We start from the raw sequence: 24,229 nt of genomic DNA on the forward strand, positions 1-24,229 counted from the left end.
CGAGATTCGACGCAACAGGCTGGCATCAATCGGCCGTCGCCTGTCGGGCAAAACCGGCCTGGCTCTGGCCCATCCCTTTAGCATCCTGGAAAGCAAGAAAGACTTGGTGATGTCTCTCTTCCCACCAAGACGCAAAAAGAATGATATGCCTGCCAGAGAGCGTCCAACAAAACTTCTGGACTTACCCTCCGTGTACAGGCTCCATACATAGGCATTAATAAGACGCTTATAGCTCTTACCTGTGCCACCCTGTTCCAGCAAGAACTCGCTCCAGCGCTCCCATGAGGCCAGATAAGCTCTAAATGTTGCTGGCGCTAGCGACCGCAGGGCCAGCTCCTCTACCCCTCCAGAGGCACCTGCCATAAAAAAGATGGACATTGTTCACCATACTTCTGGGCTAGCGGCACAAGTTGCCTGAATCTTCCCCATTCGAAACGGGACAATGCATCTGCTACTTCATTAAGTACGCCAGGGACGTGCTTGGCTCGCAACGTAATATTGTTCGCCAAGCACATCAACACTATCCGTGCTAGAATGCGCAAAACTGGGAGAGAGGTTGACCTAGTTGTGTAATGGATTGGACCACCCCTAAGTTATCACACCAAAAGACAACCTCCCTGTTTCCCAATTCTGCGCCCCAGAGCTCTAAGGCGACCATTATTGGAAATATTTCCAATAATAACATATTCTTGGTCATGCCGTCTCGTGCCCAAGATTCGGGCCAAGCCTCTGCGCACCAACGTCCCGCATAAAATGCGCCGAATCCGGAAGATCCTGCTGCATCCGTATATAATTCCAACTCCGCATTTGCAACGGCCGGAGCTTGCCATATGCATATGCCGTTGAAATTATCCAGAAACATTTCCCACACTTTCAGATCCCTCTTCATTTCTGAAGATAGACGTAGAAAATGGTGGGGTTTGCGAATCCCGACGGTCGCTCGCTGCAGCTTTCTACAAAATATTTTGCCCATGGGTATTACTCTACATGCGAAATTAAACAGGCCCAATAAAGATTGAGCCTGTCTAAGTGTTAACTTAGCAGCCGCGATGGCATAAGTTATTTCGTCATGTAACCGGTGTACTTTATCTAGTGGAAGTTTACACAGACCTCGCTCGGAATCAATTTCAATTCCGAGGTACACCAAATCAGTAGTAGGTCCCTCGGTTTTTTCCCCTGCCACGGGAACCCCGAAATCCCTAAATAACTCAAGCGCTGCTTCTAGTAAACTAAGGCACAGGTCAGAATTTGGAGGACCCACTAAAAGAAAGTCGTCCAAATAATGAGTAATGCTGTCAACTCCCGACACTTCCTGCAGGCACCACTGCAAAAATGTGCTGAAGCGCTCAAAATAAGCGCATGAAATGGAGCAACCCATGGGCAAACATTTATCTATGTAAAAGCCCCCATTTAATTTAAATCCCATGTACCGAAATGCGTTCTTATGCAAAGGTAATAGTCTAAAAGCTGATTCAACATCCAATTTGCACATGAGGGCGCCAGGACCAACTTTTTTAATGATGCCTATAGCATCCTCAAATAAACAATAATTAACTGTGCATAATTCATCATCGATGGCGTCATTGACAGACGACCCTCTAGGACAAGAAAGATGCTGAATCAGCCTGAACTTTCCCTTAACTTTTTTGGGAACCACCCCAATAGGGGACAAAATTAGTCCCTCAACTGGTGGTGTTGCAAACGGGCCTGCCATTCGACCTAGTTTTACCTCGGCTTCAACTTTTTGTGATATTATGTCAGGGTGTTCCATGGCAGAGCGTAAGTTTCCCTTACTACCCGTACTAATTGGAGCGGAAACAGGTAATTGAAAACCCTCTGAAAATCCGGACTGCAAAAATATTGCTCCATCTCTGTCCGGATAGCGTTCCAGCCATGGTAACATCCTGACCAATACAATTGGAGTTGGGGCTCTATCCAACGACAGGTGCCGCTGGACCGCGGCTTTGTTTCGTCGTGGACTGACCCCCAACTCCCCCACCAGTTGGAGGTTTTGTACAATCCTTGATTGCGTGTTGACCTCCGCATCTGATACAAAGGTGCCGAAAACGACACCGGTTACCTAGGTTGCATTGCCCATTATTAAATGAGTAGCACCTACCATGGCCATGTTTCGTATTACTTCCCTTATTAATATTATTGTAAGGCCTGCTCCCATACTGCCTTACCCACCCCTTATTCTCAGGAGCCCTAATAGGTGTAGCCGATTCGGCGACTTCGCCGTATAATTCTACGTCTTTCTTACCAAAATCGTACACCTCCCGGCCATGCTGTTTCCTCCTAAACTCTTCGTCATAGACCCGCCAACCGGGACCGACGTAAGAGGTGTAGAGTTTATGAATAAGGAACTGGTATCTCACCAGGTTCACATATTCATCTGGATGTGTCTCTAAATAACAGGCCGCAAAAATTAGTATGCCTCTTACCCAGTTGTTATAAGTGCGAAATGCATCCTCGCTAGCGGGTCCTTTCTTCCTTGCGGCTAGAAGGGCCCGCCTATCCTTGCTTGTTAAAGCAAAGATATCTACATAGCGCCCTTTTCTGATCCTATCTCTAGCCCTAGGGCGCAAACCCCGCTTAACAGCGGTGTTCGCGCACTGCACTGCATCAGACTCAACCGATACATTGGAGGACCCGGAGCTATGGGACCTATATTCCCTACGCCTCTTCCGCCTTCGTCTCCTCACGACGCCGTCCGAAGATGACTTATCTTCGGAAGATGTCGATGCCAATGAGGAATCAGAGGTTTCATTTCTGCGCCGTCTCTTACGAGACTTTGCAGATCTTTTCTGCTTAGCTTTCTTCTCTACCGATGAATCCTCTGACCCCCCACTGCTGGACCCTGCATTATCATCCTCAGTCCAATCAGGATCATTCGTGGACTCACCCGTATCAGATGACGTTGTCCTCCTTCTTCTACGATCACTTCCTCCACGACTTGAAGAATGTCCTTCCATGGCTCGCTCGGCGGAATCCTGACCTGTCAATAGAGGTTCGTTAACAACCCCCATCACGGTTGGGACATTCGGCGATACCCTTTCAGCAGAGGAAATGACATTCCCCCCTCGCGCCGCAGTAATAGTTGGAGCTATTGCTTTGGCTATGAGGTCGGATACTGACCCCAAAGTTGTCGGAGGGTCAGTTTCCCTCTGCCCACCTGTCCCGGTGGTTAACAGAGGAGCCACTGCCGACACCACCGCTGCGCATATAGATGTAAGCACCGATGTGTCTAATGACACGGTGTTACTTTCTGTGTTTCTCCCTGCAACCGCGTCCGCATATGAGCGTCCCGGTTGCGTTCTGGCCCCTTGTGGCGCCATATCGGTCTCCCTTGCCTTCTCCGCGACCAACCTTCTCCTCGCTGTACGTCTAGATCTGGCGTTAGATTTTCTAACTCCTTCTACCGGATTCATTCCTGAATCACTTTGCAGGTCCCCTTCACTAACCCCACCTTCTCCGTTTGACCCAGCAAAGGTGGCTTGCTCTTGCATACCGGATTCACTGCTCTGCGAATCCACTTCGTCTGATTCGCCGCATGAGGATACGGATTCGGCCGAATCCTCACTATTATCCCGCCATGTAGCTACGGCCGACTTAAACATTTCAAATTCGGCATGAGTTAACTTATATCTCATGTCCTCTATAAATTTCCCCCTGGGGTTGCCATTATAAGTAATGCCACTAGATGGCGCTGTTGCTACATTGCCATTTTTTCCTTTACTATGGGACCTCCTGCTATTCTCCCTTTCTCCAGCAGAGGGCGCTCCAGGCATAGAAGTGCCTGCAACACCCTCCTGACTGCGGTTGGTATCACCCCTGCGGCCATTTCTTTTCATCCTACCATTAATCCCACTACCTCCAGCGCTTATAGGCACTGTGCTCCCATTTTTATTCTGATGTGGGCGCGCAGCGGTCCTCTGACCGCTGCGCTGTGCCCTTTGTTTTACACTAGTCCTCCCTTTAGTTGATGCGGCAGCGACAGGCCTAGCGCCTGCGCTCCGCTTATTAACCCGGCTGGCTACAACTACAGGAGGGACGGACGCCGGCTCTGACGCCAGCGTCCCCGCCGCTCTCCCCTTCTTTCCTGCCTTCACAGGCCGGCTCCCAGCACGGAGCCCAGCCCCTACAGCGTCCCCTGACGCGGCGGATGCTTCAGGCCTAGCGCCTGAGCTCCGCCGCGTGACGCATCGGTGCCCAGTGGGGACGGGTGCCGGCTCATCCCCGCCAGCCGCTCGCACCCTCCCCCGTGACTGGCGTGAGCGGGCTGCCGGAGGGATTCCTGAGCCTCCGGCAGCACCGCCACGCCGCCCTGACCTGCGCTGCACACTCCTATTCACCTCCGGAGCGGGCGGTCCCGCCTGCGCTCCGACAGCCCTCCGTCTGGGAGAAGGGGATAGTCCCCTCTCACCACCTCTGGACGGAGGCCTGGCTCTGGGCCTGTTAGCTTGCCCTGTCTCACCTAGCGCAGCGTATCTAGCGGGAGCCCCCGCAGTGCGCTTAGGCCTGGGTGACATGTTAGGTTAGATATAGACAAAGGGGAGAATTTTAAAGTGGTGAATATAGTTTAGCAGTGATAGTATAGATAACTGGGGTGAAAGAGAAAAGAAATGTAGAGAGAATATAGAAAGATTAGGAGAGAAATAAAAATGAAATATAGAATATCAGTAACAGATATTAATAATAATGTCTTTGTACTCAACAGTCCTCCTCAACGTTTCCTGAAGCAAGAGGCAGAATCTTCTGGAACCAAGAACATCACCCCATCAATCTCCACCTCTGACCTCAACCAGCCTATCCTGAACCGTCATTCAAATCAGCCAACCTGTCAATCAAGACAAGCCGAACCCTCAAGCCCAGATCAAGTGTGTGAGCTAAGGATTCCTGCCAATAGCCAGGTGAGTTTATGCTGTTTTCGGCCAGACAAGCTGGCTTCTACAGTCTTTCTGTGCAGGGAAAATACTGACTGCATGATTTTACACTTCAATATAGATCTCACTTTGAAGAAAAACCCCACCCAAATCTAATTCTCTCTGCACAAGTTACATCTGCCCCACCCGCAGTGCACATGGTTTTGTCCATCTAAGAAAGATTTTGTCAGAAAGAATGGACTAGAATAACCCCCTGGAAGTCATGTGATGTTCCTTCTTGCCAGCCCCCATCCTAAAGTTTTAAACTAACTCATTTCCTGTATCAATTATTTGGTTTCTCTTCTGCATTCAAAAAGTGGTAATTGTTCTGACATCTCTGGTTACAAACAATTCAAATGACGTTTTCAGAAATGATTGGTTATCTCAGCCTAACCCCCACTTTCATGTGCATAAATGTTAACGAAGAAGCCTTAAAACTGATTATTTACTTACTTTTCTTTATAAATATTGTACAGTATGACACTTTAATACGGTCACCAAACAGATCTTCACCACTTTTCTCAGAAAATGTGTTAACACAATTTTCTAACACAAGGTTTCCCGCAAACATTTTAGATCTGACATTTGCCAAATTCTAATGTATCTATTTTGCTTGAAAGATTTGCAAATGTTATATATCCATAGATGCAGATTTTCTTTGTCAAGTTTGATATTTCGGTACAAACAAATCCCGACAGCAAATTCTTACAGAAGAATTTAAATCAGGGTATATATGTCTCCAATTTTATGCTCTACTGGACCGATGTCCTGTTTCTAAAATACAAAGAGGCACATTTACAAAGCAGTCTGATTCTCGTATGTTACTCTGCAGAGCTTATTAATCAAACTGGGAGATATTTTTAGATGTTAGTAAAATACCCCTTAGAAAGCGCAAAACGATGTCTTAAATGTTTTGCCGGTTGTGTGGAACATAATTCGCTTTGGTGAATATATGACATTTTTCCAAAGAAAGAAATGTAGCTGTAATTGAAACACTTGAAAATGAATCCGAGAGATATATACAGTATTTGACTGTTTTAATCAATTATCCGGTGGAATTGTTTTTGAAGATAAAGGTGTATATTCATAAAAGGTTCTTAGACACATAAGTATCAGCTGTTTGTGGGAAGCATATTTTCTGCAGTCTTGAGGCGCATCTGGTAGATTAAAGGTATATTAATTCTCACATATTGAATTAAAAGCTTGACGCCTACTTAAATCATTTGACAAACTTCTAATTTTTATGTTCTCCTGTTCCAAAAATCGCTGCATTTAATAATTTTTCAATTACTGAACATGATATAAGGGGGTATACCAGTTCACAATTTTTTGGAATCACAGCGTCCTAGAATATTGCAGCTTTTTTCACGGCACCCCTAGGCCAAGAGTTTATTATTGAAATTTAAAAAAAAAAATGAATTATGTACTTAGGGTCAGTTATATGGTGAGGGACAGAAATCGCTTCTATTTGCCCACATATTTTATGATTGGCAGCCACACGCACTGTTTTTGCATGTCACATTGACCATAAATAATTTGAAATGGTTCTGGACCACCAATCCAAGGCACCCCTACAAGTGCCTACACCAGTATAATTTGGATATCTAAGTGTTCCAAAGCTGCCCACATCCGCTAAGAGTGGCCCACTTCCTGAGTTAAGGAGGCAGTGTAAACGGTGCCGAACTGGAAAATCCCCGTCCGACAGTGCAGTGAAATTGGGGTAATAGCCCTGGTCTGACCCAATTTGTAACGTGTTCCAAATACAGGTTGGATCCGGGATGGTGTTAAAGGGGTATTAGTAAGCCGGTAGTTCCTAGTAAAATGATAGACTGCAGTTGAACAGGTACTGGTTTGGTTTAAGCCATTAGTTCCATATACGCTATACAGAAAGTATCCGCACTGTAGCAAAAAAAAATTACTCAGCAGTAGGTTCCATTTTGTCTGATTTGTATCAGCGTTTAGATCTCTATGGCACAATAAAGTCATGCAGCTGTTGGTAAACATTCAAGAAGTAAACAAGTACAGTGTATACACAATATGCACCTGATTGATATTAATGACCACACTATGGAGCAGATGTATTGTCTGGAGAAGTGATAAAGCAGAAACTGATATAACGCAGCAGCCAATCAGTTCCTAACTTACATTTTTCAAAACACAGCCTGTAACTTGATTGGTTGATGTAACTGATTGGTTGATGCGTTATCACCAGCCACTTTATCACTTCACCAGGCTTAATAAATCTGCCCCTTATCTGAATGTAGATAAATTTTTTTGTTCCAATATCTTTTAATTCCTGGGGAGTACTTTATGTATATCCCAATATTAGTATATCTATGATTATCTAGCTTGTAAAAATGCCGTCACTGTTGAATGTATAACCTTTAATAATTAATGGATCAGCACCATGTTGTATATGTCAACTCTTACCAATACCGGATTGGCCATCTTAATTGCAAATAATCTTAGAAAATATATTAGTATCATATGAATGGAGCAAGCAGTTTGAGTTCAATTCATGGATGTTAAAGGCTTTCAAGTACGGAAGACCGGAATAAAAAAAGCTTTTTCATATTCTATGAATTTTGGGGCATATGTAATAGCGTCCGGGATTGCCAGCCGATCCTGGATATTTTTTGCAGAGGCAATCATTTACAAGACAAGGCTTTACCTTGTAAATAATTGCTGCTTTAAAAAAATGTTTGAGAACTCGGACCCTATTTTATATGGGATGCGGTTGTTCGGTCAGCACAAAAAAGGTCCACACTCAGATTGACACTGGAAGGTCAACTGGCAGAAGGTCGACAAGGACTGAAGGTCGGTGGGCTCCTTAGATTGACCGGCGGAATTTCAACAATGCAGAAGGTTGACACAGGTTATTTTTTATTTTTCCCCCACTGTGGTTCCAGAACAGGTGCTAGTTCATGCTCTACCATCCACTAGGGCAGGGGTGGGGAACCTTTTTTGTGCCATGGGCCATTTGTATGGGGAAAAAATCCTTCGGGGCCATATGTAAAAATTTCTCTTACAAATTGTCCTGCTGCAGCCGTCCCACGCTCCGGCGGCTGCCACTTAATAGGACGGACAGTCTCCGGCTGCTGTTGATTAAGAGGAATCTCACGAGAACTACCAACCTCTCGCGAGAATTCCCCTGTACTTGACTCCCGGCAAAGCTGGCAGGCGGGTGGGAGGGCCACTCAGACCGGCTACGGGGGCCGCATACGGCCCCCGGGCCTGAGGTTCTCCAACCCTGCACTAGGGCATAAAGTAAGAATAAAATAGTGTGCCAAGAGTAGTGAGGCACCGTGCCCGAAGCATTGCGAGCATAGTGAGCGATGCAAGTGGCTGCCATAAACTTTAGTGTCCAGAACTAGACATCTAGATCTAGACAACTAAAAATACGTGTCGACCCCCTGCATTGTGGACCTTCTGCCGGTCAACCTAAGGACCCTGTCGACCTTCAGTCAATGTCGACCTTCTTCCTGTCTACCTTCCTGTGTCAACCTAAGGAGTGTTGACTGAATGACATATATATATATATATATATATATATATATATATATATATATATATATATATATATCAATTTGTTTGTTCTTTTAATTTTTGTTACCAGTGTACTGAATCACACATTTGTCATTCATGTCTCGATGTGTCAATAAGGTTTGTGTTGTATTACTGAATGACAAACTGTTTTGATATTCCTCAATAAAATCATAAAAATAACTAAATAATGAAAGTAGTCACTTTAGAGTTAATACCATTATACAATTAATGTTCTTTCTTAAGGTAAAGTAGTTATTTTTGTATATTTAATGCAGTACCGCTTAAATGATTTGTCCTCGTTTCATTAATTGGTAGCGATTAATTAAAATGTTTACTCTAATAAATAGCATCTAATTTGAATACTATTAAAATACAAAAGTTAAGGCTTATATAAAGACTTATTTAAATTATACATTTTTCTTTAGTACCTACAGTAAATAATTATACAGATGTCAAATGTACAGGCATCTAGTGGCATTTATCTGGATTTCTTGTCTTGGCCAGACACTAGGGGGTAGTGATGTGGCCCATAGCCAGGGGCATCAACAAGTTGGTCGGGACCCTGCAAAATAAAGGTGGCGTGGCCACTGAATAGGGCCATGCCCAGTGGGAGAAGAAAAACTGTCATTTGTGCGGGGTGGCAGTTTGGTGCCTTCTGGCACTCACAGAAGGAGAGAGATGACAGGCTGCAGCTGACTGTCTCCCCATCTCTGCACATGGTATTGAGCAGCATGTGCTGTATTGGGGAGAGAGGCTGTGCTGCGGCAGCAGCCTGTTATCTCTCTCCCCAATGCCCGGCTCCCTGCAAGAAGGGAGAGGGACCCGATCCCCCAGCAGACCCAAGCCTGGGTAAAAAATACCCCCCCCCCTCTTAATGCCACATTCCATAGCAACCATAATGATTCTAGCTATCATTTCTCTTTTACATCCTAGTAAATCAATACAAAGAATCTGATTGGTTGCTATTAGCAACATCGCCACTTTTAACTTTTGGAAGCTTTAGAAAATGTACCCCTAGTTCTCAATAAACTGAATATCAGTGGAGATAAAAAAACTGGATGCATCCAATATGTTGAGAGGATGGGTCAACTTTAATTAATACTGCGAGGGGTTAAAAACCTACTAGTTGACAGCAGAGGCCTATGTCTTTATATAGCAACTTACCAGAATCCTCAAACTCTTTGCTCTGACCAGCTACCTGGTCTTGAGTCTGCCTTAGGCTCTTCTCCAAAATGTGGATATCCTCCGCTGGGCAATTGCATTGTGGGTAGGCAGTATCACAGTGGCACCAGCATTCTCCAGCCTGGCACTCCATCCTTCCCTGCGAGTTGCATGAAATGTAGGACAGTGCAGCCCTAACGAATCTCACTCTCAAGTACTGAGGAAGGAGCGCTTGCAGCCCTGAGAAGAGAGAAACATACTCCCAATTAGAAGCAAGAAGAACAGACAATGAATTTTCCTGAAACCGTATATTCATATATATCAATGTAGGTACATTTATCTCTATATAGCTGAGGGTGCATTCATCTCCATATAAACCCTGCTGATCTTCTAGGAATAGTGTTAGAGCTATCCCCCCAGCCACGGCTAATTAGCAGGCACTGTAACCATTATTTATGGGTATCACCTATTAAAACCAGGTGCTCTCTTTGTACCTAATTCTGTCTGCATGTAGAGCAATGGATAACTCAGAAGCTTGTCTTCCATTGGCTGAAACCCAGAACCTCAAGTTAATTACCGCAGCTTGAATACCGACGTGTGATCTCACAAAGGATCCCAGGGAATATGTCCTTAGTTCTATTTTAAGTATAAATAATAAATGCAAAAGCTACAAGTATTTTATTGGTAAACATTTTTGCATACAATAAATTGGATGCGATTGTGCATTCACGTCAGGTTCGTACTTGCCTGCAAGCGTCTCACAGACAGAGGAACTAAATTGTGCTGTGCCTATTTCCAAGCGCCCAGTATCGGAGCTCTAGCATAAAATAAACCCAATGACTTGATAAAAATGGAAGAAAGTTTAGAGGGTGCTGTGCTGTGACTGATTTAAGACAGAAGTCTCATATTACTGTGCTACTCTGTCTAGCAATGGAAATAGTCTCTGGTAACAGTTTCATTCATTTTTCAAGCAGTCTCTTATCCGGAAAACAGAGGTCTACTGTTCTTGTGTCCACAAGTAACCTGAAAACCTCCAGAAAAAAAAGCATGGGTACAGTACATGGGGGTGGGTGGGGTTCATATACCATAGGTAGAAGCACAACTCCTACAGTGCAAGGTGGACTGATTCTTACTGCATGTATACCAGTATATTCTATGTGCAAACTTGTAAAAACTTAGCTACCCACCTGGAAAGGCAGAGAGGCTTACGAAAATCGGGTCAAACCCCCCCCCCCCCCCTGCATTTCCGCTAGTATCCTACAACCCCCATCCACTGGGCGGTGGGGGGTTGTGTGGATCAAATGTCGTGAATCGCTTGAATGTAGCCCTGCCCCCCGCTGTGCAATGCCTGTAATACCGTTATTGCACAGCGGGCATTGCATAGCGGGAGAGTGGCCACGATGATGCAATCGCACTGGTAAAGCCCCCAACGAAGTACTTCCCTCAAATTCCCACCCCTTTTATGTTCCGCCAGGACCCCCTTTACACCCCCACCCCCTTGCAGCCAAATTAGGCAAGTACTTACCGACTTTGCTGCACCCTCCTCTGGGAAGGGGCCGGAGCACAGGTGGTGGCGGGGGGGGGGGGGTGTTATGTGTTGGTGGCATGATCACTTAATCAGGAGTTTTTCCACCACTCTACACTGCAGAAAAAACAGGTACTGTAGAGCAGAGGGTGGGGCTACGATGACGGAATTGATCATGAATGACGTCATCGGGTGATGACATGAGTATTGTGGGTGGCAAAGTGAGACTTGAGGATGCAGGATAATTGGGGATGCAGGATACTTGAGGATGCAGGATACTTGAGGATGCAGGATACTTGCTGAATTCCTCAGGAGTGCCACCCTATTTACGGAAGCTTTCTGGCCTTTCTGAGAGACTTGCCAAGGACGATTTACAATAAACCTCATATTCTCACTAAAGGATCACTAAACCCTATAAAAAACAAAACAAAGTGTAGCCCCTCTGACCCCAACAAATATATCCCTTTTCCCTCTCCTCAAATTATGCAGTGCTTGAATGAAAAGTTTTGCTCGGTAACATCTTTACATCGCAGGGTGATCATCATCCTTACACAAAAGTAGTTTCTCACTTAATGGATCATAAAAGTAATATTGGAACATGTGTATTTATAGCAATAGATACTGTAGCAGTTCTATAAGAATAATAACATACTCTTACTTTATACATTTATTGATAACTAGGTGATTCATCGCGCCCTACGGGCGCTCTTCACACCGTCGTAAGGGGCTGCGCCCCCTTAATTTGTGAACGTTTGTATATGAGAAATATGGTTAGAATTGTATGAAAGATGCCCTGTATTGCAACTTAGGTGTCCGCGAATCGCGGGAGGGGGGGTCGCGGAGGGTGCCGCGAATTGCAGGAGTGGGGGACGCGGGGGGTGCCGCGAATTGCAGGAGGGGGGGTTGTGGGGGGTGGATGCTGCGAATCGCGGGAGGGGGGTTACGGGGGCGGGGGTTGCGGCGAATCATGGTAGGGGGGGTCGCGGGGGGGGGTGTGCTGTGAATCACGGGAGGGGGGGTCACGGGGTGGGGTGCCGAGAATCGCGGGGGGGGTGTGTGTGTGCCATGAATCGCGGGAGTGGGGGTTCCTGGGGGGTGTGGCGCGAATCGCCACAAGAAAAAATCAACACAGAAAGGTCAACACATGTAAATGTTGACAAAGTGTGGCACTTCATTGGTGTCCATGTCGACACATGAGAATGAATGTGAAAAAAACTTCAAAAACTCATGTCAACCTTTTTCATTGTCGACCATAGCCATGTAAGTGTTTTCCATGTGCAATTTAATTCTGGAGCTGCCGCGAATCGCGGGGGGGGGGGTGCCGCGAATTGCGGGAGGGGGGGTCGCGGGGGTGGGTGCCGCGAATCGCGGGAGGGGGGGTTACGTGGCGGGGGTTGCGGCGAATCATGGGAGGGGGGGTCGCGGGGGTGTGCCGCGAATCACGGGAGGGGGGGTCACGGGGTGGGGTGCCGAGAATCGCGGGGGAGGTGTGTGTGTGTGTGCCGTGAATCGCGGGAGTGGGGGTTGTGGGGGGGGGTGGGGGGGTGTGACGCAAATCGCCACAAGAAAAAAATATTCAAAAAATGAAAAAAAAACTTCAAAAACTCATGTCAACCTTTTTCATTGTCGACCATAGCCATGTCAGTGTTTTCCATGTGCAATTTAATTCTGGAGCTGCCGCGAATCACGGGGGGGTGCCGCGAATTGCGGGAGGGGGGGTCGCGGGGGTGGGTGCCGCGAATCGCGGGAGGGCGGGGTTCACAGGGGTTCCGGTGGGGGGTTGCCGCGAATTGCGGGAGGTGTGGGGTCACGGGGGTTGCCGCGAATCGCGGGAGGGGGGGTTGCGGGGGGGTGTGACGCGCATCGCCACAAGAAAAAATCAACACAGAAAGGTCAACACATGTAAATGTTGACATAAGTGTGCCACTTCATTGGTGTCCATGTCGACACATGACAATGAATATGAAAAAATTAAAAAAATTTTAAATAAATCTTCAAAAACTCATGTCAACCTTTTTCATTGTCGACCATAGCCATGTCAGTGTTTTGCATGTGCCGTTTAATCCTGGGGCTGCTGCGAATTGCAGGGGGGGGGGTGCCGCGAATCGCGGGAGGGGGGTCGCAGGGTGGGTGCCGCCCCGAATTGCGGGAGGGGTCGTGGGGGGGGTCTTTTTGCAGCGAATCGAGGGAGGGGGGGTCGCGGGGGGTGTTTTTGCTGCGAATCGCGGTAGGGGGGGTCGCGGGGGAGCGGGTGTTTTTGCCGCGAATCGCGGGAGGGGGGGCGCGCGGGGGGAGGTTTTGCCGCAAATCGCGGGAGGGGGGCGCTCACCTGGTGGCTGTGGAGTAGCAGTGCTGGGCAACATGGGAAGGCAGTGGGTGTCTGGCACTGTCTGTGGGCTCACTGGGCTGGTTCTCTGTCACATACCTCCCAACATGACCCTCTCCAGGAGGGACACAATGCTCTGTTTCTAGACTTCCCCTTAATGTATGATTGCCATCACCTGTTTTAAACAGGTTAATTTCTCAGAAAGGTGTTCAGCACAGATGAAGGCAATCACACATTAGTCCAGGAACAGAGCGTTATAGACACAGACACCCACTTTGAGTGACAGATGTAGCCAAATATATAGGAGACTTCTAGAGAGACACATGAATATTAAGCTGCTCCATTTGTGCATTCAATTTCGGTGATAGCCGGTTTGGTCAGTGTACAGCCTATCATGCAAACTATCAGAGCGTGACTGCCTGGGAGCACCTGCAACCTACTGCGCTTCAAATTCTGAATAGAAATCACCATACTACAGCAAAGAGCTATAAGAACCGAGAAACATACTAATTGTAGGTGTAATTCTTTCTCTGTTTTGACTTTGTTGACCAGTTGTAGCTTGTGAGTGTTAGGGATTAGGAAAGGAACTAGGGCCTGTGTTTTAGACTTGTGATGCATGTTAAACTGTCTAGGGCAAGGGTGGCCAAACCTGTCCTCAAGAGCTACCAACAGTGCATGTTTTCCAGGCAACCTGTGGATCTATAGTAGGAATGAATGCAGCAGGTTTTAAAATGTGACAGTTAGTAATGACTGCAGCTGTGCACCAGCTAGGTAACCTGGAAAACGTGGACCGTTGGTAGATCTCGAGGACCGGTTTGGCCACCCCTGCTCTAGGGAATCTTTTTCTGTTTGTATATTACACCCTGCTTCCCTATTTGTTGTTGACTTTTCGGTTTATTACTGGAAAAAATGGCTATAGTTACTGTCTTGCTTTAGGTCTTAAGGTGCTCTCCTGCCAATATATGGGCTAGACTGATTTTACCCTACTGGGGTCATCAGGCCCACCGGTCCATTTGGGCCTATTGGTACAGATGGAGCCCGTCAGCCGCCAGGCCCCGGCAACCGTCGGAAGGGGGTACACATGCACAAGATGCTTGCACGCCCCGTTCCGATGGAGCTCCCCCCCTTGCCTTGCCGCCGACACCTGCCCCCACCACCCCGTACACCCCTCCCCCCTACCTTCCCATCTCCCTGAAGCGGAGATGGGAAGGGTCCCACCGCCCAGCCACCAAGAGACTGATGGTCTTATGGAGTCCCTCTCCGCCAGCGCTCGCCAGCGGGGACGTTCTGACGGCAATGGAAGAGAGCGGCTCCATCTGTAGGTTTTATTAGTAGTGAAGTTGGACACCTTGCGTGGAATTTGATGAGTGGGCGGAAGGACGCCCCACCTAGGCCTGGTGTGTTGAGTTGTGCAGGTGGTAATGCTGTGAGTAGGGTCATTCTTCTGTTACTACCATCCCCTTATTAACATCTGGATACTAGAATTCATTAAAGTAATAAAGCTGACCCTTTTCCCTCACAATATTTGCTTCTGCATCTTCATTCAAGGCAAGTTTATGTTGCCAAATGTTGGGAAGTGTAGGCTGACAACAACCCATAGGGAATCAAGCCTGATAAAGTGGTGATAAAGTAGAAGGTGATAACGCACTAGCCATCAAATGACAGTTAGCAGTTGATTGGCTAGTGCATTATCACCTTCCACTTTATCACCACTTTAGCTCTTTACCAGGCTTAATACATCTGCCCCACTGTGTAGTGCTGTGCCTAGTTTTATATAGGTCTTTCAATTTAGCACTGCTGGATTCCCGGGTATTGACCACAGCCTGCCATTTGTAATGGAATCTGTGCATGGTACCCTAACCCGCGGCCATGTATATGATAAATGTCCCTAGACTGAGGTTCTAATATCACTAAAATGACTCATTCAGGTCCTGCTATTTCCAGGACAGCAGGCTGCCTAGTACTAATAATTCCTCCTCGGAAATGTACTGCTGCGTGTGACGGAAAACAAGAACACTACACATAACAGCCAGCAAAGTTATAAATATAATTAATTATATGTAAGACAATGTAATCCCTACTGTAATTTATAAAGACATGATTCAGTGGGGGTAATTACTAATAGTACAAAGGTGGAAATGGGCAATAAGCCATAGAAACTAATTACCAACCACATTCGCTTTGTGTAAATTGCAGAAGAGCGATAAAGGCTAATTGGTGATCCGTTGCTCTGGGTTACTGCACATTTGGACTTTGTATATAAAATAAAACTCCGGAGTGAGTTGTCACATCGGTAGAATTATAGAATGCTATGTAATGTAATACACAGACATGAGGAATAACCTATTCCCGCTGTATTTTAGGAATGGTGAAGTGACACCATAATGTAGTCTAATACAATGTGATAATTATGTATCTATGCGCTTTTTGCATGCTATAAAATACTAATAAAGATTGCAATTAAGCAACTCAGTTCTGGCCAGGGCTGGTCTAGCCATCTGGCACTTCTGGCAAATTCCAGAAGGGCCAATAGCCAGACAGAGAGTGCAGCTGGCCAAGCAGCATAGCCTTCTAGCTCTCTGCTCGGCTGGCCACCCTACCAAAGTTCCAAAAGGACATGCCACAGGGCAGGGTTGGATTAAGCCTTTGGGGGGCTGGGGGTAACTTTAGACAGGGGGGCCCCCTCCCACTTGTCATTACTGGCTGCAAACTGCACAGGAGAATATTATACTGTCAAAACACAGAGTAAAGGCAGTATAAACTTGGTCAATGGGTAACTGCCCGGGGGGGGGGATTAATATAAACATAAATTTATATATATATATATATAAAATACCACATGAAAAGCCTGTACCTTACTCTGCAGGAGCCCTGACAGGCTCAGCGCTGCCTCTAATTAAAAACCCTCTCATGACAAGGCCCCTGCTGCTGCTGTCCTCCTTGGGCCTGAGAACCCCATAGAAATGCTGCAGCAGTGGTGTATTTATAATGGATCTAATCAGCGAAGTACTGGGCCCTGGCATTTGTTCACACGTGCAACCTTTGTCGCACATGTGCACGCGCATGCACGCATACACATGCACTGCATGTGCGCATGCTGCCTCACCCGGATTGCAGGAGAGAGTGGAATAGTAGCATGTGATGCCCACCTCTCTCCTGGACCTTAGTGATGCAAAGAGAGGCGCCGGAGCCGCCTCAAGTCCAGCAGCTTTCTCTGTGTGCCGATCGGGAGGCTGAGCCTCCACCTTCCACCAAACAAATCAGCCCCTCTGGCATTTGCCAGAAGTGCCAGATGGCCAGTGCGGCACTGGATCTAATGGTGCACATGAGCCCCTGAGTACTGGGCGGCCTGCCCTGCACACGCTGCACCCATTTTTTTTTTTTTTTATATTTGATCCTCCGGAGTTCCGTGGTGACAGCGGCAACGCTGCCCTCTAGTGCTCAGACTCTATATTGCTTCACTGCTGCCAGGCAAGGAGGCAAGACCAGACAGAAGAGGCTGCACATACGCTCCTCCTTCTCTTTTAAAACACCTGGGGCTGCAGCTGCTGTAGGAACTGCGCATATATGAAGATATCTGCTGCAGTGCATCCATATCAAATTTGGGGAATCTTTGATATTTTGCAGGTATCTCCCACAAAAGGTGTTTTGAAGAATATCCTGCAAATATTGATAAATATGAACAAAATCCCCATATCTTTGTTTTCTAGATACACACAGACTTGTTGTACAGTTATATTAATGCCAATAACAAAAGTCATTAATATTGCCATGCAGTAGGTATATACGTTAATATAATGTTATTTCTTACCAAGAAGCTGCACTTTGCTCTCAGGTCCCATCACCAAAACAGAACTAACAGAGTCCAGGTTGTCGTAGTTACTGCAGCCAAGGGGACCGGTTCGAGTTTCCGTTACCTATAAATGGACAGAGCGTTACAAGCTGGCAATTATGAGATTCAATTATATTTTGCTGTTAAGGACATCAATGACTCGCTCTATAATCCAAATCCCTAACTATTTCACTTGTCTTATACCAGTGGCTGACATTGCCTTGACCTAAACACAAATTATGTATGCTTTTCCCAATAGATAAATCAAAGCTGTGGAAAATAAATGACTAATTTCCGATTCATTTTCAGATTGTTGTGCAATGATGCCCCTTAATGGGCTAGCCGGCATTTTTTCCACACATTAGGAAACGGTAAATCTCTCTCTACGTTTGAACAACACATTCCGCAGTGTTCTACATTTTTATCGAAATAATTAGGAATTCACATATAACAGCATACAATAATACAAACTGATTCAAAAGGTGAAACAAGACCAGCTTTTAAGAGGTCACAATGAATAAGAATTGCATATATTCTTTGGCTCTTTCCAGCATGTTGGTAAGACTTTCATTGTACATCTGTAACTGCCATTATAATTGTGTCGCCTCTCTTAAATCACATTCTAACATCATTCGCAATATTCTTCTCTTGTCTGTAGGGCTGAACTCAAACCATAATATAAATGCATTCCATAATAACGTTACCGGGAAGATGCATTTATGTACAAATACCACAGCCATTTGTCTGCATAGAGGTGGTGTTCCCAGATCCCCAGTCCTAGAAATGTTGGGGTTCCACCTGACCTCCAGGAGAGCAGACTGCGTTCATCGACCCTCTCCACTTCCCTATTGAAGTGAGTGGTTTGTTGATAAAGCAATTCCTTGTGTGTCACTTCGTTATAGCCTCCATTTGGGTTGGGACTTGACCTGTCTATGGGCCCTACAGTGCATAGGAGGTGAACCATGCCCACCACAATGCCCTGTCTATGCCTCCACAAATTATCATACAGTATAGCATGACACAGCATTTCCTCACCCACTTACCACAGCTAATTGATCCCCTAGTGCAGTGGTCCCCAAACTTTTAGGAACCAAAGCACCCCTGAGTATCTGAGAAAATCAGCAAAAAGTATTAATTTAAATGAACTGTGGTCCTTATGGTCAGTTATATGGTAATGGTTAGATTCACTTCTATTTGGCCATGATTAATTGTAATGGGTCATAGACCACCCACTTATCCAAGGCAACCCTGCCCCCAAAAGCACAGCGCACAATGTGGTAACCTTTGACCTAGGGGCATCCCGAAAGGACAGTCCAAGTATGTGTGTGTGTGTTTGCGGGGGGGGGGGGGGGGGGGCTTGTGGGGATTTACAAGGAATTGTGATTTTACAAATCCCCAAATTGCTGGTCACTCAGACATTAAGGGAACATTCAACTAACCACAGTAATTTGCTGTGTCTAATTGATCCCTTAGAACACAGGTTCTCAAACTCGGTCCTCACGACCCCACACAGTGCATGTTTTGCAGGTCTCCTCACAGAATCGCAAGTGAAGTAATTAGCTTCATCTGTAGCTCTTTTAAAATGTGTCAGTGAGTAATGAGTGCACCTGCTGGGTGACCTGGAAAAGTGAACTGTGGGGGGTCCTGAGGACCGAGTTTGGAAACCACTGCCTTTGAGACTATTCAATTAGCCCCATCACTGTCACTTATTAGGAAAAACTCAGGGGACATGGGAGTTATCTGGGCTCACAACCCTGTTAACACTGGGATCTAAGAACTGTTCTCCAATTCCATGCATTAACGCCCAATAACCCTTGTTAAAGTTCGTTAACACGTGAAGTTATCTGGCGTTAACCAGCCTTTCAGGAGACGTCGGGAGGCTAATTGATAGACTCCTCCGTTAAAGCCTGAGGCCATCTCTGTTAATTACCTGCAGTAAATTACCATGGGTAATTGAATCTCCCTTAGTAGGCAGGCATGATCTTCAGAATGAAAAATGATACTTGTCTATTTTTATCATCAGGTTTGAAGTATTGTTTCCTCCGAAAACTAACATATAAAATATATAATGTTTAAAGGATAATTTCCCCTTAAAATAAAAATGTAGTTTGAGTGAAATATCCCTATATAGAGACCTACTACAAACACTGGTCCCAGGTGCATAGCCAGAACTTTGTTGGACTCATAGCAACATTTCGAAGGGGCCCTTGTCCTTATGCTTCTAGAGAAGTATTGGCAATGGCCATTTTCCAGGAGATTTGCAAAGGATCAGTAGAGAAGTCTACAGGAACAAGGTGCAGTCTCCATGTTTCTGGAGACCTGTGCATATGCAGTAGACTCTAGCCTGAGAGAAGGGAGCCTGTACACGGGTCCCCTATTCTCTTAAACCACCCCTGGTGACTTCCCCTTCGCTTTATACAGTACCTATATAAAAAAAAAAAAAAAAAAGTACTGCACCCCTCACGTACACCCCCTCTTTGAATTGGAGTCCAACCTCTGTAACTGCCACTAGTACAGAAGTCCAGGAACAGAGCATTTTGTACCTAATGGAATGGGTCATGTTGGAGGGTATGTTATGCATACCCTCATACAAGACCCATTCCATTAGGTACAAAATGCTCTGTTTCTGGACTTCCTTGCCAGTGACAGTTACAGAGGTGGGATTGCACCACTGTCCAATATTCAAAAAGGGAAGCCACACCTACTGCCATCTCAAACATCACTGTCCTGGACTCAATGGCAGTTGATGTGACCCCCCCTCTTTGAATTTGTATGTTGTACCTAATGGAATGGGTTATGTTGGAGGGTATGCTTATGCTGTAAGACCCAATCCCCAAGTCCCAAAAGTTGGTCTTTAGGGTCCCTTTAAGTGCTACAGTCCCCACAAAACCTTAATCCTGCCATGATACTGAAGAGTAAAATAAAATCATTGAGAAAGAAGCATTCAGGCATTAGGCTGCAATTTGGACAGAAATCAGTTATTTTGTAACCAATAAGATATAAATATTTTTGAAATGGGAAAAGTGTCCCAAAGAATACATAAATCTAAGGTGCAATGTTTAGTTGATTGTTAATAAATAGATCAATCCAATTTTCTGCCTGTTGACCGTGATTAAGAAGGTGGGGCTTTATTTAATATCATTAGTCTGAATCAGAGCTTGCTACTGCCCCCATTCGGCCAGGGTTATGTGGACACAGAGCTAATAATAATACATCATGGGTAACTCAAGTGTTCTTAGCCAAAAAAAGGCATAAAAATAAGTAGGTAGAGCGGATGAAGTTTCAGCAGGATCTAGTGGGGAGGGTGCATCCAATAATATTGTGCCTGACCCCTAAATCTTAGCCAGTAGTAGCCAATCAGTTTCAAGTACGTTCTATAAAATGAGAGCTATATGCTCATTGGTTGCTCTCCACTTGAAATTGTACATCTCACTTCCAGTCACTGCCTTTGTATTATTTTGCCAAACCCACCAGGTGGCCTGAGAATAGAGTCAGAAGTGAAGCCAACTCCCTGTATTTCATTTTCAGTACTTTTCTCTTATTAGGAAAGTGATATTTTCTCTGCTATAAATCTAAATATACATTAAAGGAAAAATCCCTCTACCGTGTGAGGTGACGCGATGTGCCAATTCACAGAAGTATAATGTGAAGACAACAGCTGGTAAATTACTAGTACAATGGACTGTAGTGATGTAACATATTTAGATGTGTTTGTGTGTTGAAGCTTTCCGAACGAACAGTACGGATGTCAGCAGATTCTAATCACTCTGCAGCGATAAAGATGTCAAAAATGAGATTGTGAACAAAGGTGGGAAAAGATGAACTCAATGAAATGTCCATCACAGCCTGTAGAAGAAGACATCCACCGTGAGAGGAACCAGGAGGATTGAGAGAGGAGTTTTTAACGGAGACGGAGGCATTGTTTCTGTTATATTTAGTAACAGCTGGCGCAGTATATGTGTTAATGATGTAACTTTGAAATATGTGCATTTGTTCGATAACAGGGAATATACTCGAGGGGAAAAAAATATTTTGGTGTTTATTCCTAATGTCACCAATTTTTCAGAAGTTGTGCTGCAAAATAAATAGCAGCCATTTTTTTTAAAGCTAATAAAAGGCCGCTTTAAATTGCCGCATTAAATCCCAAGGCCAAACCGTCATTTGAGAAATAAACCTCTAGGACTTATAGTTGGATAAACTAATTGACAAGATGATGTATGCTGACAATATGCCATGATATAAATACAATGTGTCTTTCCATGTTAGCAGGCCTGGGAGGTATAGCTGTGTGTGTCTGTACAGATGGAGCACATTTTTCTAAAGCAAGCAGAACGTGCCAGTCCTAAAATCAACTTACTACTACTGAAATAGATTAGAAGCTGTGGGTTATAGAGGCTCGACCAGGAGCTCTGGGGTGTGCAGAATAACTCCATTTGTCTCTGCTAAAATTTGCCACATCTATGTATGTTCTTAAGTTGCGGTCAGTTTGTACAACTTTTTGAACAAGGCTGCAGCCGGGAACAGGAAGAGCACAGAGAGCGTAAAATAAATGTGGCTCTCATTTTTCATGCGTATGATTAAAAGTAACAGTAACAGAAAGGAATAAAAGGCTGGCCTGGTTTCACAGAGGCAAGCTCAATATTACAAGTCTACAGTGTAAGCGTTGATGGAACCGGGATCTTTACACACGTCATCTCTACTGAATACTAGATGAGATCCACGCATTAAATTTTTTGGATGGTTTGTAGAACAAAGCAGAGGTAGGGGTGGAGGAGACACAATGAGAAAGGAAGAGCTTCATTCAGACAGCGTTATTTGACTTTTTCTATTTATCACTCACCTATACAACAGTGAAGGCAGCCATTTTGTCGGAGGCACAGAAGTTTTGGTGGACTAAGTAAGTGAGCAGTGATGCTAAAAATAATGGATGCTTTATGATATTTAAAATTATACCCCTTTCAGATCAAAAGCCCAGGTCCAGCCCGGGTCACTGGGCATGGGTTTCGAGCAATGCCTTATTGCCCAGTCGACAGGCTTCTCTTATTTTAGCGCTTGGAGATGATATCATCTCCAAGCCCCGGTGTGCCGGCTCTGAATAGGGTTTGAACAAGACCTGGGTTACCGGTTCACTGCCCTGCAATCCAGGTCCTTCCAGTGTCCACCCAGCAAGTTATCCGGGATGGATCCAGGTTACTGTCCCCAGGTTTATTTCAGGAACCATTATACAATGAGCCATGCTCCAAGTTGGCCCAAGAATGTCCCTGGTTGTATCGCCTATGCTAAAGTGATATTAGATCATGGAGTCACCTGGTGCAAGTTTCCTCCTGCCTCAGTAATGTCCGCAATTTTATTGAATTGATAGGCTGGTCATTGTTCCAGACCAGGAAGTATTGTAGCGGCCTACTGTATATGGTGTTCAGGACATGTACTGTATGTGCATATTAGACCATGTCTCCATTGCATGGGACATCTTTATGTCATCATGCAGCTTCTCTTCACCTTCTGTTTGACATTGCATAACTCTGGATGTACATTTAAAACGATTGTGCTTATAATTGGTATGCATGCTCCGCTCGCAGAGCCAAACCACCCTAAGACTGATGTTACGAGGCCAAGTGGTCAGATGATTTAAATCAGAGCTTTTGCTACTATGCAGATGGCATCGGCTATCAGAGACACAAATTAACACCCCCCGTTCTCCCTTTTTTTCCCTCGTTATCTTTTTAAGCAGTTATTATGAAAAGAACACTATATAGAGCTGGAATGGCGCAGTGAATGAAGGGAGACATACCACATAATTTAACTGAGCAGATGATTGCACTGGTATCAGCTTAATCAAATTCAAATTAAAAAGCACATTAAAATCCCTTAGTCATGCTGCCCCTTTTCACATCTTAAGCCTCGTTCCTGCATAATTCCCCTGCTGTGCCCAGAGTTTGTGCCGTCCCTCCTCTGTCGCCGTTCGCTTTAACCCTACACCATACCAGAGCTCTGTACTGAACTTTGCAGCCGACTACATCAAGCAAAATGCAAAAAGGCAGAAGAACGCAAGAGGATTGTATCCTGTAGTCAGACGAGGCTGTTTTAGGGTTGGATGTTCCCTTCAGTCTTAGCAATGGGATGAGGGATTAATCTCAGTCTAAAAACACAACTGTCTAACATAAAAATTTGATGATATAAGAATATTAGAGTATTTATTGTATCTAATTATTACAAATATAAGGTTCTTGTGTTATATTTTTTTGTTATATATTTTTATTCTTGCCAATTAGCATTATTAGTCATGTATACAAGCAAAAATGTTTTCTTTTTATATGTATACTGTAAATAAGGCTGATATAATTGCCCTCCTATTGCAGCCTATTACATAACATATTAATATTGTCAGGTGGTGAGGAGGAGAAACATTTTCAGTGAGCAAAGGGTGACTGCAGAGTAACACTTTATATAATGGACGCTTTACGCCCTGCTCGGGAACTTAAAGAGCAAAATGATATAGCGTGATGAGCCCATTGATGTGCTGTGAGGTGAGGCAGGTGAGACAGTGCCTCTCCTTTCATTCTCCAATATACTTTACAGTTTTGACTATAAAAGTGATACGGAAAATACAAATAATTTATATATAAATAGTAAATATCTTCTTTGTATTATTCTAATCAATTTATAGGCAAAACTCGGTATATACTGCTGCAGCTTTGTACAATGCCCACACAGTGTCTGATTAACCAATTGGCTGGGTTCCAGGACTGAGGGTGGGGGGGGGGGGGGGCACCTTGCAGGTGACAGCTGAGGAATAAAATTAAGGCATAATTCATTCCATGCTGTTTAGCTATCACCTGTCCAAATGCACTGTGGGGGTGGTGGTGGTGGGGGGTAAAGTAACTTAAAGGTAAAGGTGACTGCCAGATGGCTGT

At 45.1% G+C, this 24,229-nt stretch overlaps 1 protein-coding gene across 2 annotated transcripts in view; it reads right to left on the bottom strand.

Annotated features, from left to right (window-relative positions):
- Positions 1–24,229, bottom strand: part of BRINP2 (BMP/retinoic acid inducible neural specific 2) — a 258,789-nt gene that overhangs the window by 34,258 nt on the left and 200,302 nt on the right. For both annotated transcript variants that reach the window (XM_083157259.1, XM_083157260.1), the window contains exons 5-6: positions 17,295–17,400; positions 9,636–9,872 (exon numbers count right to left, since the gene is read on the bottom strand). In XM_083157259.1, the coding sequence (XP_083013385.1) occupies positions 9,636–9,872; positions 17,295–17,400 (343 nt within the window). The remainder of the gene's footprint in view (positions 1–9,635; positions 9,873–17,294; positions 17,401–24,229) is intronic.

The sequence above is a fragment of the Crinia signifera genome, chromosome 8 (genome assembly GCF_055691185.1).
Source record: "Crinia signifera chromosome 8, ASM5569118v1, whole genome shotgun sequence".
NCBI lineage: Eukaryota > Metazoa > Chordata > Amphibia > Anura > Myobatrachidae > Crinia > Crinia signifera.